The sequence below is a fragment of the Gracilinanus agilis genome, chromosome 1 (genome assembly GCF_016433145.1).
Source record: "Gracilinanus agilis isolate LMUSP501 chromosome 1, AgileGrace, whole genome shotgun sequence".
NCBI lineage: Eukaryota > Metazoa > Chordata > Mammalia > Didelphimorphia > Didelphidae > Gracilinanus > Gracilinanus agilis.
This window is the reverse complement of record NC_058130.1, coordinates 383291647-383312468: the sequence shown is the minus strand read 5'-3', so window position 1 is coordinate 383312468 and position 20822 is coordinate 383291647. Positions and strand designations below refer to the sequence as shown.

Genomic DNA, 20822 nt, shown 5'->3' with positions numbered 1-20822 from the left:
GTTGTAAGAGAGCATACCTACCTACAGTTACGTTGGGCTACTGAAAAGTTCCAGAAAACAATCTTATGACTGTTGGGAAACTTGGAGGTTGAAAAATTGGCCTAGCAGTGAGGATGGAATGTAAAAAGAAAGCTAATGATTTTTAGTGTAAGTAGGGCTTCTTGTAGATAAATGGCAATGAGATTGTCAGGGAGAGAGTAGTGGGTAGAGGTCCACTAGTGCTTGTTTACTTGAACCTTAAAGAACCAGTGGCAGAGAGATTTCTCAGTCCATTCTTCTCCCCTAGGGAGAGGGAAACAATAAGAGACATTTGGGCAAGGTGATAACATCAGAGAAATAGAAGTATATTGCCAAGTAGTGATGAGAGGCCCCATACCATTCCTCTGCCTTGGAACCAATACACTGCATTGATTCTAAGATGGAAGGTTTGGGGGGAAAAAAGGAAAGAAAAGTTATGTCCAGGGACAGGATAATCCTTTGGATGCTAGTATTCTTTTCTACACTCCCCCTATACTCACATTTCAGTGTTTATCAGCAGAAGGAGTTATGATAAAAAAATCTATAAAATCATACTCTGTGGCATATATCATATAGGAACATGGCTATGAACTCTTCCTATTTTGTTATCAAGAAATGACAAGCCAGGGTCATTAGGGTGGGCTCGTTGTTGTCTGACTCTTTATAACCCCATTTGTGGTTTCCTTGGCAATGATATTGGAGTGGTTTGCCATTTCCTTCTCCAGCTCATTTTTGCAGGTGAGGAACTGAGGGCTAAGTGACTTGTCTAGGGCCATACAGTTAATTAGTGTCTCAGGCCAGATTTGAAGTCACTCCAGATCTGGCACTCTATCTACTCCACAACCTAGTTGGCCCTTCCACTTATAGACTTAACCTTAAAAAGTAAAATCTTAGCATCAAAAAGGCAAAAAAAAATATTGCCTACTATTTTAGGAGGTTTTGCCAAGCCATATTCACCTCTTTTATGTCACAATTCTCACACCCCATTATTTCATCTCTTTGAATACCTCTTCCCACATCTCCTATGTGGCCCCAGCCTCACATGAAGATATCTATTTTATTCAGCTGTCTACAATATGAATAACATGAATAAGCAAGTTTCGTGCTTGATGGCCTGTACATTTTTGGTTTTGAATTTTAATATGTAAGTAAAAGATTATGCCACTAAAAAAATAAATCAAAATAATAATAACAATGGGTTCCTAATCACTGGGTCCTATTCCACCTTTTCATCTAAGAGGAGCATGCTCAAAGGGAAGATAGTCATATGATTATATTGAGGTAGACAGACTACTGAAAAATTTGTTCTTCTGTGTCTGTTTAGAGATCAATACTTGCTTCATTATCAATCAAACAAGAATTTATCAAATACATACTTTGAGGCAGCTGCTGGAGTTGGTGCAAGGATATAATAACAAAATTGAAAAATTCTCCTCTAAAGGAGCTTGTTATAATCTCCTACAAGAGACATCACATACATATATTAATAATAATATACAGAAAATAAATACAAAATAGATTAGGGAAGAAGGGTTCTGACACTTGTGAGAATTATATGCATCACATTCTATTCTTCCATGGAGAAGCAGCAGGAGAGGAAGATTATACCGTGTATACTGGAATCTCAGGGTAGTTTCTAAATTTCCAGAACAAATTATTTGGGTAATCTTCTGTTATAGCCAGTTTTCCTCTCCCACTCCTGCCTTTCTCCTTTACTATAATAGATCCTGAGAGGGCTGATGCAGAAGATCAATTGTGAAGGTTGGAAAAACTCTTAACTATTGGGTCAATTATGACTTTCTCTATTCTCTTACAACTGTTCTGGATTTCTAATAAGCTCAAACATAGCCTTTGGATACCTGTTACTGTTCTGCTATATTGTCATCTTCTGGCGATGAAGACTGTTGCTAGAATAGAACATTTTGGGGGAAAATCCCTTCTAAACTAGAGAAAATCTTTTCTTCTCCTGCTTCCAATATGTCCTCATGTTCTACAAAAAACTTGGAATTCAGCTGACTATAATCCCCGCTAACAAGAGGACTAAGACTGGTAGATGTCTTGAGCTTATGAGTTTTGAATTAAGTTGACTAAGTTGATTAGATATCTGCACTAAATCCAATACCAATACAGGGAGAGACAGGAACACCAACTTGCTGAAGGAGGGGTGAACTAGCCCAGGTGATAAACAGAGCAGATCAGAGTTCTTGTACTGATTCAGTGTTGAGATCAGGCTCATGAGAAGCACCAACTTCCTGAGCAAGATAAGGGAGACTGTCTTTGAGAGAAAAAGTAAATGAGAAAGAAGAGGAGAGAAGAGAAAGGAAAGAAGAGAACTTAAATTATCCAGAACATTGGAAACCAGCTCAAGGGCAGGAGACAATGCTTATCTATGGCTGTAGGAAATTTGCCAGTCTATCTTAGTCAAATAATCTCATTTGATAGTCTAGGACCACTAAATTGTCTCTTGGGTTCTTTCAAAAGGATATTAATTTGTTTTTCCACCAAGGTGAATATAATTTTATTCTTCTGAATCAATGCTAGAAAACTGGGTCTTCATTTTGGTTTTAATATTTTATTTTCCTAATTACATGTAATAACAATTTTCCACATACATTTTCCAAACTTATAAGGTCCAAATTGTCTTCTCCTTCCTTTCCCTCCCCTTTCCTGGAAATAGTAAGCAATTGATCTGGGTTACACATGTATTTTCATGCAAAATATTTCTGTATTATTCATTGTTATAAGAGAATATTCCTATAAAACCCAAACCCCAAAATACAAATACAAATAAACTAAAGTGAAAATAGTATGCTTTGATCTGCATTCCAACTCCAACAATTATTTCTCTGGAGGTGGATAGCATTCTTTATCTTAAGTCCCTCAGAATTGTCCTGGATCATTGTCTTACTGAGAGTAGATAAGTATTTTACAGTTGATCATTGTACAATTTTGCTGGTACCATGTACAAAGTTCTGATTATTTCACTCTGCATCAGCTCCAGCTCCAAAATCATCATTTTCATCATTTCTTGAGGCAAAGTAGTATTTCATCAATATCATATATGTATATATATCTTATCAATATATGTCAATATCATATGTATAATATTGATGGAATAATCTATCTATATCTATCTATCTATCTATCTATCTATCTATCTATCTATCTATCCAGTCATTCTCCAAGTGATGGACATCCTCTCAATTTTCAATTATTTGCCACCACAAAAAGGATAATATAAATATTTTATACAATTATGTTCTCCTTCCCTCCTTTTCTTATCTCTTTGATATATAGACCTAGTTATGGTATTACTGGATTTACTGAATCAAAGGATATGCACTATTTTATAGCCCTTTGGGCATAGTTCCAAATTGACCCCAAGAATGGTTGAATTAGTTGACAATTACACCAACAATACATTAGTGTCCCAATTCTGTCATGTCCCCTCCAACACTTGTCATTTTCCTTTATTATTTTATGATAATATTGGCCAATCTAACAGGTATGAGGTGGTACTTCAGAGTTGGAAATCAGCTCTTTGAAAGGGAAAATTTAAATCTGTATTTAATCTTTTGTCCTATTCTTCCTCTTCAGACTATACTTCTTTGGATGTCATATAAATTGGTAAATTTGGATTATTTCAGTGTCACGGAGCAAGCATACACTAAAAATAAGTGTTTTTTTTTCTTATCTTGTCAAAGCCACTTTTATACTAGTTCTCAATTTTGTGGTTCATCATCTTTTGGAATCTTGCTTAAAATTGTAAAAATACTTTTTTCCATTTAAGAAGGATTAATTGTCCTTTCTTCCTATTTCCTCCCCCAAAGAAAAACAAAATCTATGTTGATTATATCTAAAATTGTCTCATTTTACATATCAAATTCATTACTTCTCAAGAGGTAGGCAATTTTTTTCATCATCATTACTCTGGACTCACTGGTGATCATTGTCTGGATCAAAGGTCATACAATTTTGCAATATGTGTAATTGGAATCTAGGGGATAGGAATAGGGACTAGACCTGTGATATCACGTTATCTATCACCTTCTCTGAAAATTATTGTCTTAGAGAATTACCTGAAGCACTGAGAAGTTAAGTAGCTTTCCCCAGATCAGTATGTACCAGAGATGAGGCTTGAACCTAGATCTTCTTGGTTTTGAATCTAGGGAATTGGAATAGGGACTCAGTCTTTAATTTTCCTGCTATAAAGAATATGCGGGTAAGCACCTTTGCTAAAAATTATTGTCTTAGAGAATTACCTAGAGCACTGAAACCTTAAATGACTTTCTGAGAGTGCCAGAGCCAGTATGTGCCAAAGATGAGAGTTGGACACAGGTCTTCTTGGTTTTGAGGAAAATTCTCTTTCATTATGTCATGTTGCTTCTCAAATTAGAGTCTAAGAATGTATGTGTGTTTTAAATTCAGCCTTAAATAAGGCTCTAAATTAGTCAATATAAAATTGATAGGATCCCATTTTGAAACCTTCTTGTAATATAGGTAACTCTGGGCCCTTAAAAGATTTGTAAACAGAGGACAGGCTCTATAGATTTTGCTAGGCTAGAAATAGACTTTGAGAATGGGCCCAGATATGAGTTATGTGTTTCTGTCACTCTAGAACCAAATAGCTCAATGTGGGGGTAGTTCATCGGTAGAAAGATGATCTGAATTTTTCAGTAATGGAAACATGGATAAGTTATGATCTTTGTTGTCACTGAAAGAAGTTCATACTTCGATGAAATCATTGTTCTTTCCAAGTATCAAAATAAGACAGCATTAGGGCTCATAGAGTTTGAAGGTACTTGCCATGGGCATTGCCAAGACTAGGGGCAATATTCCACATTCTGAAAGAATTGTCTGCCTATGAATATAGTTAGCCCTCTTATTAAGGGTGAAAAGTGAGCAGAGTATGTACAAAAATGAACATGGATTTCCCTGGGAGAGTGAAGTCTCCTTACTGTACAAGAAGAGTTATTCCCACAACAAACAGGGCACCAAAGGAGGAGAATGGCAGTCCCATGACAAATAAGAAGACAAGGTGGAAAGGGAGAATACTTTTCCCAGAATACTTAACTTGCTTCTTAAGAAGTCATCATTTACATCATGTTCTCTCCCTCTAGAGCAAAGAAGTCCTTAAGGCTTAACTTACACGCAAACAACTGTAGCATGAAGCCACTAATGATTATTATGATGCATTAACAAACCTACTTAGTGGGCAGACCATTTCCAACTTATGATAGATTGTATTCTCAATTGTTTGGAACTCAGAAAGCATTTTCCTTTTAAAAAAACACTATTTTAAATGATGGTTACATTCCAAGTTAAATTGCAAAAATAACCTATTTGACCCACACTACAGCTAAACTGAAATGTTAATGTTACTTATCCTTATATCTGGGCTATTAGATCTGGGAACCACATTGGTGAAGGAATTTTTTTTCTTTCCTAATTCTAATAGAAGAGCCAGTCATAGTTAAAATTAGGTAATTTATTGTTAGCATATTCTGATCTTCCTTCCTCAACCCTCTCCCAAATCCTAGTGGCCCAACTTGAACTGTGTCTATGATGCCCTAAGGTCTCCACAATGGCACTCTACCCCAGCCTTTCCAAAGGACCCAAAAAAAGACCCTTGAACTACAAGGTATCTAACTTCCTATGTCCTTAGCAAAAACAAACAAACAAAAACTCTGTAACTTCAGCTGCGCATTAGTATTCTGATTGAACTAATTCGTTTGCCTTAATCCTTTCTTAGGCACTGACTTTATAAAATAAGATGACTGATTCCACTTTAGGCAATACCATAAAAAGCAAAGTAAAAAATTCAGGTAATAAGGGGAAAATAATTTTTGGTTGTTCTCCTCACTATTCCTACTTTTTTTGTATTAAATTTCTCCTTTCCATCTTGTAATCATGAGAACCTAGCTTCCTCTAGAAGACATCACATCCCTGACATCCCTCTCTAGTCCTGGATCATCTTCACTCGTGCATGTGGGCCAAGAGAAATGTTTCATATTCTAAGTTATGACTTCCAGGTACTTTTTCTACCAAAATCCCTGAACATCCTCTTCTCCTCATACTTTGCTCCATTCAGATGTATTACCCTCTTTTGATATCAGTTGTTTACTGGTCTGAAAGGTCATTTTCTCACATTTCTCAAGGAGAAGTACTGTCTCACAATCTTCCTCTTTACTACAGTAAGCCCGGCCATTTTTATTCAAAGACTTCAACAACTCAACTCTTGTTCTAATCTCATTTTCTTCTCTTCCAAATTATGAGAAAGAGTGCAACTTTCCACTCCTCTCTTCTTGATTCTCTTGCCTGTTATTTTGTGGCTAGTCATTCCTTTCCAAATTTCAGCCTTGGATTATTATCATCTACTTTCTCTACTCCTTGTCATAGAAAGTCACATAACCGTGATAATTAGGCCTACAAATGCATCCTGTACATTCGCGACACTGCCATTATTGCTCAATATTTTTCATTTCTGTTCCACTGCCCAGCAATGTTTGTTCTAAACTCCCCTTCTTCACTCAAACCCCATACAATGGTCATCTAATTTCTCTCTAAGTAAGCTACTGGTTCTTTTTTAAAATCTGTCTATCCTTTCTCTAAGTTTAACTTTTTTTAATTAACAAAAATACATTTTCTCTTCCCTTCATATTCCATTCCATGGGGGAGATAGAAGAAGAAAAATTCTTTGTAATACACATAGAACTAAGGAGAGAAAATCTCATTATTTCATATATATATATATAAATATATATATATATATCTACACACATACATACATATATATACATATGTGTGTATAGTTGAAAGGCATTTTAATTACATATATTAGAAAATAGGCATAATGCTTCATTTTTAGTCTTCTGGAATAATGTCTTTCTGTTGGGCAGAGCTCTTATAACTTTCAGTTTTTTGCCTCTACAATGTTGTTATTATTGTAGAAATCAGTCCTCATTAGGTGAACTGGTCTGTAGTTTTTTCTGTTTTTGCTCTCTCTCTCTGATTTAGATATCCAAATCATTTATCTCAGAAGAGATTTTGTACAACTTCTTTAACCTAGATTTTTTAAAAGATAGTTTTTATATTATTATAATTGTTCTTTAAATGTTTGATAGAATTCACTTTTAAATCCATCTGGTCCTGAAGAGTTTTTCTTTTAGAGAGCTCATTTATGGTTGTTTCAATTTTTTTAATTACTAAAATAAGGATATTTAAATATTTTATTTCCTCTTCTGTTAATCTATACAATTTATATTTTTGATATATATTGATCCATTTTATTTCAGTTGTCGGTCTTATTGATATATAAATAGATAAAATAACATAATAATTGTTTTAACTTCATTTCATTGTTGGCATATTCATCCCTTTCATTTTGGATACTTGTAATTTTCTTTTCTTTATATTAAATAAAATTAAATCAATAGTTTCTCTATTTTATTCATTTTTTTATAAAACCAGCTCCTAGTTTAATTTATTAGTTCACTTTTTAATTTTTTAAATTTCTATTATTCTAGATTTTGTTGTTTATTTGGGGATTTTAAATTTGTTCTTTTTCTAGATTTTTAAAAAATTTCATGCTCAAGTCATTGATTCACTTTTTCTTTCTTTTATTGATATAAGTGCTTGTAGGTATAAATTTTCCCTTAAGTACTATTCTAATTGGATCCCACTAATTATGTTATGTTGTCTCATAGTTCTCATATTGTTCAACAAAAGTACTGATTGTTTCTTTCATTTGTTCTTTGACCCATTTACTCTTTATGGTTGAATTATTTAATTTCCAATTAATTTTTGATCTATGTTTCCAAAGTCATATGCTAAAAGATTAATTTTAAAAATTCTGCTTTTCTGCATTTCTTTGTGAGTTTTTTATACTCTAATACATGGTCAATTTTTGTGAAGGTACCATGTGCAGCTGAAAATTTTCTATATTCCTTCCAATTCCCATTCAGTTTTATCCAGAGGTCTAGCATCTAAATTTTCCAAAACTCTATTCACCTTTTTAACTGCTTTCTATGTGTATTTCCCTACTTCCTGTTTTCCTCTATTCTTTTTATTTGTTTCTCTTCAGAAGTTTGTTTTGCTTCTAATCACTGCCTCCCTCAATCTGCCTTCCCTTTTTTCAGCCCTATTCTTTCGGCCCTTTCCCCTCCTACTTCCTTACAGGGTAAGAAAGATTTTTTTTTTATGTAAGATGATTTTCCATGTTCTTTTTCTTTCTTCCTCCCAATATGTTACTCTTTTCACTTTTGAATTATTTTTGGAGATCATTTTAACATAATCAACTCACCATGTCCATGTAAGCTCTGTCTACTACCCTAATAATGATAAAGTTCCAAGGATTTACATGTATCACCTTTCTGTATATCAGCTGAACCTTATTATTATGTCCCTTATGACTTCTTCATGTTTACCTCGTTATGCTTCTCTTGATTCTTATGTTTGAATCTCTGATTTTCATTTCAGCTGTGGTCTTTTCATCAGGAATGCTTAAAAGTCCTCTATTTCATGAAATTATCATTTCCCCCTGAAGGATTAGACTCAACTTTGCTTGATAAGTTATTTCTAGTTGTAATCCTACCTCTTCTGCCTATTATTCCCCCCCTCCTAAAAACTTCAGTGGAAGTATTTCTTTTTTCCAATGATAATTTCATCTATCCCTCAGATCCCAATTTGTCTCCATAGCATGTCATTGTAGATAAGGTATTTTAAATTCTTTTTGTTATCTTATACAAATAAGAAAACATTCTCTCCCCCATACTCCACTCTCTGAGCAATTACTGTGTTTTAAAATAATCCCAAAATGTAGCTCTGGAAATGCTAGAAAGAAATAGAACACTGACCACTCCAAAATATCTTAGAATTATCAAAAAGGAGGGTGAATCTCAGATATCAGAAACAGATGTCAGACTTAGGACTTTGTACTATATCCCCAATTTGGGTATATTTGTAAATCCACAGGTTAAAAGCAAAGGAAAATAGACTCATGAAATAAGTGAGGATAAAGAAGTATCAGAAAAAAACTGTATACTCAATAGCCTTATGTTTAGCAAATCTGAAATGTAAACTCCTTAGGGACTGGCATATTTAATGGAAACTACTGAAAAAATATATGAAGATAAAAATAATAGGCTAATAGAAATTGTCATTATTTGTCAGTCATTTCAGTGATTTTTCATTCTTTATGACTCTATTTGATTTTTTCTTGGCAATGATACAAGAGTAGTTCAGCATTTCCTTCTCCAGCTCATTTTCCAGTTAAGGAAACTGAGGTGAATAGGATTAAATGACTTACTTGCCCAGGATCATACAGCTAATGTGGCATTTGAACTCAGATCTTCCTGATTCCAGGTCTAGGACTATACTACCTAGATGACCAAGAGACACTGTACTATGGCAAGTATATTGGATTTAGAGACAGAGATTTGTGTTCAAATCCCAACTCCATCACTATCATCATCATCATCATTCTTGGGCAAGGTACCCTACCTCACTAATCCTCAGGTTCCTCACTCAAAAAATGAGAGTTAGACTAGATGACCTCTACAAACACGGCCAACTCTACATTGGTCCTAAGGTCTTATATGATTACTAGTAGGTGGCTAATAAGTGGTGGAAGTGAGAATAGAATTAAGTTCTCCTGACTCTGGCACACTGTGTTCATTGATATATGTGGGTTACATATATACGAATATTTGTATTGGTATATATATGTATATATGTATACACATATTTTATATATGCATATTATATATATATATGTATATTTTTAATTTATTTTATGTGTATTATATGTATATATATCCTTCTATATATGTAATGTGTGTTGTGTTTTTGTGTATAACTTTCTGAAGAAATTCCGAAAAAGACTATGCCTTTTTTATTCAAGCCTAATATAAAATTAACCACTCTAGAAGCATGGAAAAGCTTAAATTCCAAATGTTATGAAACTTTGAGTGAATTTATGGGAAAATAGAATTATTAAAATGGCATGGAACAATGTAAAATAACATATCATGAAAATACTCGTGCTTTTTGAAATGTTGGCTCAAAAAGAAACACTTCATACCATGATTAATATTTTTATAGCTTCTATAGCCATTGTTGATTTAGATAGGTTAGCATCTAATAATATAAATTCTTTCTTTTTCTTTGCATTTTAGGGTTTCCAATGCAAAACTTAATAATTTTTCTCGCTTAGAACCAACATTTCAACTCCTGGGTGTTCAGTTCGATCAAAATGTGGCCCAGAATATTATGACAGAAAAGCATGGCTCTGTAACCATACTTCTTTATCAATTATACATTGCACTCCAAAAAAAGAGAAAAAGTGGACTCACTGGAGTAGCAATGCAAACAATGAGACCTTTAGCACCTGCAAAGCTACAAACTATGAAAAGTGAGATTTATCGAGAGGTAGGTATATCAGATAATGTTAATAGAACCTAATATGTTATACAGTGGGAGGAATGACAAGAACTCCATGGAGTTCCATGAAAGGTCCCATTGGGCTTTTAAACAGTTTATCTTTCTTTTTTTCCTTTTATTATTAATGGTAATTATTATTGGTAATATTAATAATTATACATAATTACATATATACTAGACACAATTAATATTATATTTACATTATACCTAATCAAACCATTATTATTAATGGTAATTCAGAAATAAATTATTCCTTTTAAGCCACCTTACTGACACAGTGAATAAAGGTGGTACCTGGACTGAGGAAGACTTGAATTCAAATCATGGGTAAATCACTTAACTTTTGTCTATTTCAGTTTCTTCAAATGCAAAGTAGGGATACTAACAGCACTTGCCTTCCAGGGTTGTCACAAAGATCAGATGAGATAATATTTATGACGTGCTAGAGTGCCTGGAACATGTTGTTATTCAGTTATTTTAGTTGTGTCTGACTCTTCCTCACTCCATTTGGTGTTTTCTTGGCAAAGATACTGGAGTGGTTTGCCATTTTCTTCCCCAGCACATTTTATAGATGAGGAATTGATAGAATTACGTAACTTGCCCAGGGTCACACAGCTGGTAAGCACATGAGATCAGATTTGAACTCAGGAAAATGAGTCTTCCTGACTTCAGGTCTGACTCTATCCACTGTGCCTCTTAGAAACAACAAAAACAACAAAGGCATAATACCTGGCACATAATGCACATTTAATATAGTATTCCTTCCTTTCCTTCCTTCCTTCTTCCCTTCCTCACTCCTTCCCTCTTTGGTAGTTCTCCCTTATCCATCCTTTACCAAGGCACAATAACATTCAATATTAGAGGTGCTGGTAAAGACTTACAGATAAATGTAGTATATTTTTATCCTTTGACAAATAAGGAAGTTGAAGGCAAGGGCTGAAGTTATTTCTCTAAGATCACACTGCAAGTCCACTGTAGGACCAGAACTCAAATTAAAGCCCTCCGAATCCTAACGCTCTGGTTTCTCCATTATCCTCCATTTGATTCTGCTCATCTAAGACTCTCCTAATGTGTTTCATATCTTTTCCCCTGCCATCACCCTTTTTCACATTTTTTTTATCACTTCATGTTTCACTACAATAGACTCCCTCTTCCCTCCAACTCACCCTGTACATTGTTGCCAGTACAATCTCATGTTATCACTTCCATTGTCTCACATCAGTCTGTCCAAACCCTTAACTATGGGCTAAAATGCAAACTTTTTAATGTAACATTCATAAGAATCTCTGACCCTATGACTTAGAGGTAAATAGACCTTAAAAGTCATGTGGTACCATCAACTAATGTTAAAGATGAAAAAACTGAGGGGCAGGGATATTAAACAGTATGACAGCTGAGATTCAAATATGGGTCCTCTGATTTTAAATCTAACACTCGATATCCTATACTACCCTACAATCAATGTCTTTTTCAAAGGTTTCAACTTACCTTTTGGGTTTTAGGTACTTATGTTCCTCCCTTTATTTAACTATAGCTAGGTTGGTCTTTCCACTTTTTCTTTAATATACTTTATACTTTTCTACCTTCCTGCTTTGCTCATGACATTCTCCTACTTGGACTGCACCACCCTCTTCCCAATATCCTTTTTGGCTATTTGTATTCTTCCTTCAAGTTTCAGCTGAATCTCTGCCTTCTCCATGAAGCTAGTATAACCTACTTCTTCTAAACTCCAATTGGAAATATCCTCTGGAACATGGTTCAAGCATTTTATATACTTCCATATATTATTAGATATATTTATATAGAGATATATTTATATATGTTGTATTTTCACTTCTAAGTTTAGATTATAAGTATTAACAGGAAGAAGCATTTATTATATGTGTTTGCATCATCTCTCATAACTTACACAATGCCTTGCATATGTAGTTTATGATGAGATAGGAAATGGATCTATGATTTCATTGAAAATTTTTGAAAGAAATGAGAAATTCTGATCTCACCTAAGAAATTTCTTTACACTGAACATTATACATAAAAATTTCCAAATCACTGGGGTGACGTGTTGCATTTTACTAATACAGTAGTCTAAATGGAAAATATGAGTCACTTAATCATATGAAGTTCTATGGGAAAATATCATTATTCAGACTCCTCTTTGGCCATAGCAGTTCTATATGGTCTATATCTGAAAATATGAAGATAGAGATTCTTCTATTGTCAGGACCATCTTAATGGACCATAATCATAGTCAAGGCTCAAACTAAGTGATATTAAAATAGTTAAACAATGAAAGAAGCAATCTCTCTCATCTTGTTTTGTATAAAAATTATGATTATAAAGGAGATGATTTTTAACAGATATACTATAATTTAAATGGCCAAAAGATTCTACAGTTCTATAAAATTAGTCACAATGAGAAGCTATACATTTTTCTTATCACAATTGTTTCAAACATGCTTGGAATTTCTCTTTGAGAGTCACTTTTAAAGATATTTTATAAGCAACATGCTAATATACACACACTTAAATATAATATACATATGTATATGTTCACATATAATATATGAAAATATGTCTAAGTAAGCCTTCCTTTCTATGTAACTAAAAAAAAGTTATCACTCATATAATAATTCTACATATTTTGGGATACTTTTAAAAAAATCGAATGTACCTTCATTTCAACAAAACTGAACACCAAGGATCAATCAGTCAATAAACTTTAATGCCTTTTATCTCCCAGATACTATCCTAAGTGTTGGGACCCAAAAAGAGACAAAAGGAAATCCCTAGTCACAAAGAGCTTATAGTCTAATTGGTTAGATAACAAATAAATATATACAAAAAAGTTATATAAAAGTTAAAAAGGAAATTATTAGCCAACAAAACACACTGAAATTAATAGGAGATGGGAAGGGATTCCTTTAGAATATGGGGTAACCAAAAGTGGTTCCATAGCCTTTGAAAATGATTTCCAAAGAGGACATTCAAAAGCATTTTAGTCAAAAGTAGCCTTATTCATTCATTCATTCATTTAATCAACAAATATCTATTTTTGTATACAGAACACTATATCAATAGGTGCTGAAGGAGATAAAAATTTCAGCTAAGATCCTTGCCTTGTTCAAGTTTATTGTCTCACTCAAATAAATATATAGTCCCAAGATAGCTCTTTTGGATTACTCAGATTTAGACATTTTGATATAGACGTTAAAAATATTCAGTCAGATTCCTTGGGGAGATGTCAGTATGGTATCATCAGTGGTGCCTCACATCAGGAGAATCAAGGAGCAAAAGTATTGGCTCTTCTAGTTATTAGTCATATACTCCTGATCACATAAGGCATGTTGACCTAGATGGTTTCTAAGTTTCTTTCCAATTCTAAAATACTTCCTTGGCTTCATTGTCACACCATCTGTTTCTTTGGAAGATAGGTTACTTATCAGTGCATATGCTGACAATCTAGTCACTTAAGGAGCTAATGTGAAATCATTTCCTAATTTCCACAGAGTGATTTAAATTGTAAGTTAAAGAGAATTTGACTATTTTGGGGTGTGTGTGTGTATGTGTGCATTTTTCAGGTGTTTATAAAAATAAAATTGGTATTTGAAATTACCTTTTTTTATAGCAAAGATTAAACTCAGGGCAAAAAAATTAGCTAAATGTGCAAAAAAAAGATTATTTTATGAAAATTCAAGCTTTTGTCTTTAGTTTTAATTCCAATTTTCTACATTTTCCTTTGACTATGTAACTAATATTTTCAAAGATATTTTTGTGAGTAAATTATTTTAAAAATCTGTTCAAATTATTCATTGCTTTTTATTTTAATTTTTGTTGTGAAATTGTAGTTTAAAAGACAAATAAGCCTATTAATTTCTAACCCTAGCATCTTTGGAAATGCTTTCTTCATTTAGAGACTTAAGAACCTGGTGCCTCGGCAAACTGATTTGAATCTAAGACGAGTTTCAGAAAAGTTTGAAGCAAAGTATAAAAAAATGGAAGAAAAAATTGCTCGTGTTCATTTTCAAAATATACGAAAATTTGAAAAGTTCCAGGAAGAACAAAGAATTCAAGATCTTGAAAAGGTTCTATGAAATAGTATTTTTCAGAAACATTTTGATGCGATAAAGTCAAAGAGATCGCATAGGGTGCCAATTGTAATTTTCTGCCTATAGTGTACTTGATATGAGCAGCAACATGCAAAGCTACATCTTCTCAGCCCTTCTGGAAGTCTTTTCCAAGAGTTGTTGTTTTCTGGAGGGATGAGGAGAATTCCTCCTGTATATGCTGACAGAGCCTGCCACTGTGATCTTGAGAGCTACTACCATTTGTGGAAGAGTGGGTCCTGCCATCATTAACCAATACAAAAGGTCAAATAAGGACCATCACTGAGACAGAAAGCAAATGTGGCTAGAACTGGCAGGATCCCCTCCTTTTGGGAACCTCCTCATGCTTTTCCGCAATCTGCCCTGCTTTACTTCTCCTCTTCCTCCCCCATTTCCTCTGTGGAAAGTCTATTCCTCTAGATCCCCTTTGCTCCCCCTTATAAATTGCCCCAGCAGCCTCTTGCCATCCTTTTCATCCTTGCTTTGATCACCCTCTTGCCAGATCTAAAATTACCTTAAGAGATCTTTAATGAATTCATATACCTTTTTAGAACTAAATAAGAAAGTGGTATTTGGGGAACAGCTAGATGGCTCAGCAGAATGAAAACCAGGTCCAGAGACAGGAAGTCCTGGGTTCAGAATTGGCCTCAGATGCTTTCTAGCTGTGTGACCCTGGGCAAGTCACTTAACTCCCATTGCCCTGCCCTAACTGCTCTTCTGCCTTGGAACCAATACACAGTATTGATTCTTTGATGGAAAGTAAGAATTTTTAAAATGGTATTTGAAATCATTGAAGACTTTTAGGAGGATTTTAGGATGCTAGTTAACATGGGGGTGTATACTATAGGCATAAAATTATAATTCCTATTCCATTGTAAATCTGTTCTTCTTTTGATTCTTGTGCTTACAATGCTAAGAAATTACTATGTTTGATATGAATGCAGTTCTGCTAATTAGTAGTTGTCATAAGGAATCCTCAAAGGAAACAAATTTAAAAGACAAACATAACTATAAAACTTTGTGATTCATATAGCTCAAAGAAGGCAAAGAATTAGGTTCTCCAAAAGCATGCTATTTCAGCGCCTGCTTCTGTTTTAACAAGGAACTAAGCGTTTTGTCAGACTACTGCTTGCATTGCAATGGGGGTACAATTCTCCGTTTAGATGCCATTAAATACTCGAATTGAAAGAGACTACCAATGAAACATTTTATTACCAAATTTAAAATCAGGAAGTCTGGGGAAAGAGAGAGAGACACACACACAGAGAGGAAAGGAGGGAGAGAAAGAAACATCAAGTAAATTTTAAAGCCATAATTTTTGTAAGAAAAAATAATAAAATGAGGCTTATTTATTTCTGAGAAAAGAATATTGTTGTAGAAAATAAAAATTTATTGTTATATATTGAATACTTATCTTTTAAATTCTTATTTTTCTCAAAAAAATCAACTTTTGTTTTTCTTTCTGACATAAATCTACTAAGTGCCAAAAAAAAGTTTTGTAGAAAGGAGATGGCAGAAAAATAAACTTGCATAGTTATTAGTATAGCAAATGAATTATTAACTTTTTGGATGACTGCTAACAAAATTATCTCTGCTTCCATTTTCTCACTTCTCTCTCCAATATCTTTTGCCATTTGACTTTCAACCTCACTGCTCTGTTATCTTTAATTTTACAAAAGATCTTTATGTTGTTATATCCATTGACTTTTTCTTTGTCATCAGCCTCCTTGAATTCTCTAAAATCTGATCTAGACTGGATATTCCCTTTAATGGGATATCTTTTCTTCCTCTGACTTCCATGAAACTTCTCTATGTTGATTTTCCTCCTGTCTAATCCTTCTGTATCATCTTTGCTAGATCACCATCTATTTCCCACCCCTTTAAGAAGGGCTTTGCTCCATTTCCTGTTTCCATTTGTATTTTATCCTTTCTTTTCTGCTTTCGTGGGTGTAGGTATTATATGTATATATATTTATGTGTGTGTATGTATGTATGTATATATGTATGTGTGTGCTTGTGTGTGTCCAGCCCACATCTCTCCTGAACCTGGGTCTCCTGTTGTCACTAGCCTGTTGAATATCTCCTAGAAGACCAGTAAGTATCTCAAATTCAGCCTGTCTAAAATGGAACTGGTTCCTCCCCAACAAAAAAAGGCATTCCCCCAAATATCCATTTCTATTGAATTGAATTTTAATGATATTTCAAATCCCAACATTTTGCCTGATGAGTTGATATTACTTATTACAATAATAATTTGAGTCATAATTTACATTTTATATTAAAATCTTGGGCATTCTATCAAGATAAGCACATGATTATTATCAGAAGAGGCCCCAAGTTTAATTTTAAAAAAAATCTTTAACTTTCATTGAAAAAAAGTATATTTTTTTCCTTTTAACCATGCTCTACTAATTCTGTTTCTCACAAAATAATTATCCCTTGAATATAAGGAATAATCAACACTAATAATTCAGGGTTTTGAATAATGCAGTTCATTATTTAAATATGATTGAATTGTTCATGGGCTTATTAATTAACCTGGATTCAGCAGGAAATCTTCCAGAATCTTCAAATAAACTTCTGTCTTTCTTATAGACGTATTTTTCTGCCAGTGTTCCATCAGGATGAAAATACTTAATCACTTACCCATTATATGACAGTCTAGAAACTGCAACTTTCTTATCCTTCAAAGGGTTGCCACGACAACCCAACCACCATTTCCCACAAAATATTGTGGAATGAGAGGACACTAAGTTGTCAGGCCTAGTTTACCTGTTGCTAACACATTGCTCTTTGAAAACTCATCAGATCATACAAATATGTTTTAGAATATTCATTCTACATGTAAAGGACATCAATTTCTTTGAGCCATGCTATGAAATTTTCTATGGGTGAATATTAACTAGCATGTAGAGGGTCCTTCTGAAGAACTGACAAAAAAATTGATTTTCTATGTAAACACACAGCAGCGTCTGGGAAGAAGACGACAACATGAAATGATGGCTAGAATCCAAGCAGCCATTTTACAGATTCCCAAAGCAGTACCCAATCGTACTTTGAAATCTATTGAGATCCACAAAATGATGATGAAGAAAAAAGAGGAAGAAGTTAGTAATCTTATTTATTTTTTTTTGTAATTTTATATCACATTACCCAAGTATTGAATTTTAAAAGCATATTGTACTTTAACATATATGGTGAATTAGATGTAATTTATATACGTAATAATATAAATGATTATATATATAATTCATATATAATTATAATATATGTGACTTTACATAATAATGATGATTATATGTAATTTATATATAATCTCGCAACTTTTTTTCTTTTTCTTTTCTTTTTTTTTATTCTTTCTGACCCAAGCAACAATTATTGGTAAGGCTCACATCTCTTTATCTACATTTATCCTACTTTAATCTGATATTGTTAAACCAAAGAATCATAAAGTTTAAAGGGACTAAATAATTCATTTTATCTGACCCATGTACTTTACAATTGAAGTAACTAAGGGCCACAAAAATAAAATGATATTTCTGTCTCTGTCTCTGCTATTATATTGGAGGTCACATTTCTGAGCTTCAGACTTTTCACCTGAGAAAATAGAGAAAATAAGGCAATTTACTTCATAGGACTGTGTTCAAGGTCAAATGAGCTCATGGATTTGAAATGTTCCTTAACTCTTTTGACAAATTAAAATTATATTTGGGGAAAAAAATGAGTATAGTCAGAACAGATTCAAGTTCTTACACTCCAAGTCCTAGAGGAGACAAGAAATTTTTTTCTAAATCGCCCCTAACCCTATCAGTCATTACACTGGGTGAGTAGACTCTAATTACATTTGGATGAAAGCAATTGACCCTACTCTTGGTAGACTTTACTGGTCTTTAAATATTCCATGAGAAAACTAGCTGGCTTAGTGGAAAGACCGACTGGACGAGGAGTCAGGAAGACCTGAGTTCAAATATAGTCTCAGATACTTATTAGCTGTGTAAGCCTTGGTAAGTCATGTCACCTGTTTGCCTCAGTTTCTTCAGGGATAAAATGGAGATAATAGCAGTACCTATATCCCAATGGTTACTCCACAGGAATAAATGAAATAGTATTTTAAGGCACTTAGCATAGTGCCTGGAATATAGTAGTTGCTATGTAAATATTGTCGTTCTTGGTTCTATTGTTATTATTATAGACAGTAACCCATTAAATGAATGTTCTTATTCCATAGCTATGTAGTCCACTAAGACATACTATCTTTCATAGGAATTTTCCTTTTTATTTTGTAATATTAAAAATATATCACCTATATCTAGGTGGGAAGGGTCTTTTGTTTTTCAGATTTCATTTCAATACAAAGTTCAATTTCTTTTTCTCTCTTATGTGCGAAAACAATTTCTAGGACATAGCACAAATGAGGTTTCAGAAAAATATTTAAAATGTTTAAATAAAAACAAAAGGAAATATATATATTTACATTAAATTGGTGGTACATTAAATGGCCAATTTAATGTAAATGTATATTTTCTTATCATCAGTAAATTAGGTTTTAAGAGAACTTACTTTTCAACAAAAATGTTCCACATGTCAATATTATACATAGGATTTTGGTCTTGATGGAATACTGATTGAGATTGATTATGGAGGTTCTTGTGACTTCTTGGGCAACCATTGTGTTACTAAAAGTAAGAAATTAATATTTCTTTTTAAATTCTATAATTTAGTCTTCTTACTAATTCAAACTCACCATGACCATAATTAAAACAATTAATGACGTCTTACTATAGCCTAATATGCATATCACTTTATAAATTCTAATGTGGTAATTCAATGCCTTTGTTTTTAGATATAATAATATATAGTACCTATATGTGTTTTAGACACAATTATATATAGTTTATATAGTAACATATATACTAAAATAATAGTATATATTTTCTTTAGGATGTGCTGAATGAAATTCAGAAGTTTGAAATGCTAATTAAAAAGGAGCTTGAGGCCAAAGGCAGGTAAGATTCAAACTAACTTAATAATGAGTAAATTATGTTCTTTTTTATAGGACTGAATTTCTAGTAGAAACTGACATTCTAATAGAAGAATAAACAGGGTCATGTTGAAGCCAATGCACACCATCTTACAAGAGTTAATTATTAAATTTGGAGTGTGAACATTTATATTTTGAAAATTGACAGATACTACAAACCAGCTTGATTTATTATTTCCTTGTTTGTCTAGGCTTTGGAAAGTGATGTTAATAATGCAGATTAAATTTTAAAGTATGTAATACGTATGTTTTTTCACCAGGAGATCCAGTTGCTTAACATTTACCAACACATCCCTAAGAATATGTCACATAAATTAAGATCCATAGTAGTGCATAATAGGTGCAGTAGAATAGTATAAAACAATTTACCTGGTAAGATTAAAAGGAAAAAAGTGATAACATTGGGTGTGGGGCATTGATTAAGGCTTTGTAAATTGTAGTTGAATTGGATGGGTAATAGCCCCACAGATGAAGGATAACTGGTATATTAGGGGCTTTTGGAACAGTATGTGAGTAAAAGCACACAGGATAAAAAGTGTAGATTCTGTTCAAGTACCAGAGTAATTTAATTGACTGGCATATAGGGTCAGTGGAATAGTATAATGAGATAAAGCTAAAAATCTAGGGTGATGCTAGTCTGTGTAGGGCCTTCAATGCTGTATAAGAGTTTAGTTTCTACCCTGTAGGAGGCTGGGAACTATATTTAAGAATTCTGAGCAGAAGATCAATGTAAAAAAGGTTAATCTGGCTAGCAGTATGAAGGAGACTTGGAGGAAAGAAAGTGGAGCTAAGAAACCCCTTTAGAATATAAGCAGTTCACAATTCTAAATATCTAGAGCAGTGGTTCCCAAACTTTTTTGGCCTACTGCCCCCTTTCCAAAAAAAATATTACTTAGTCCCCTGGAAATTAATTTTTTAATTTTAATAGAAATTAATAGTAAAGATAAATGCACCTGTGGCCATCACCACCCTTCTGGATCATTGCAGCACCCACCATGGGGTGGTAGCCCCCACTTGGGAATCACTGATCTAGAGTATCAAAGAACACAGTGTAAAAACAGAACAAATTTTAATCAAAGAAGATAACAATAATGTTCAATAATGAAATGTACCAAAATTTAGGAGACACAAGGAAAGTAGTTCTGAGGTGAATATTTACATCTCTAAAATTTTTGTGAGTAAAAGGAAAAAATCAATTAATTTTGATGTTCAAATTA

The 20822-nt window shown here is 33.3% G+C and overlaps 1 protein-coding gene across 1 annotated transcript in view; it reads left to right on the top strand.

Moving 5' to 3' along the window:
• Positions 1–20822, top strand: part of SPEF2 (sperm flagellar 2) — a 196026-nt gene that overhangs the window by 11560 nt on the left and 163644 nt on the right. The window contains exons 3-6 of the mRNA XM_044681440.1: positions 10194–10446; positions 14373–14543; positions 17531–17671; positions 19506–19570. Coding sequence (XP_044537375.1) covers positions 10194–10446; positions 14373–14543; positions 17531–17671; positions 19506–19570 — 630 coding nt within the window. The remainder of the gene's footprint in view (positions 1–10193; positions 10447–14372; positions 14544–17530; positions 17672–19505; positions 19571–20822) is intronic.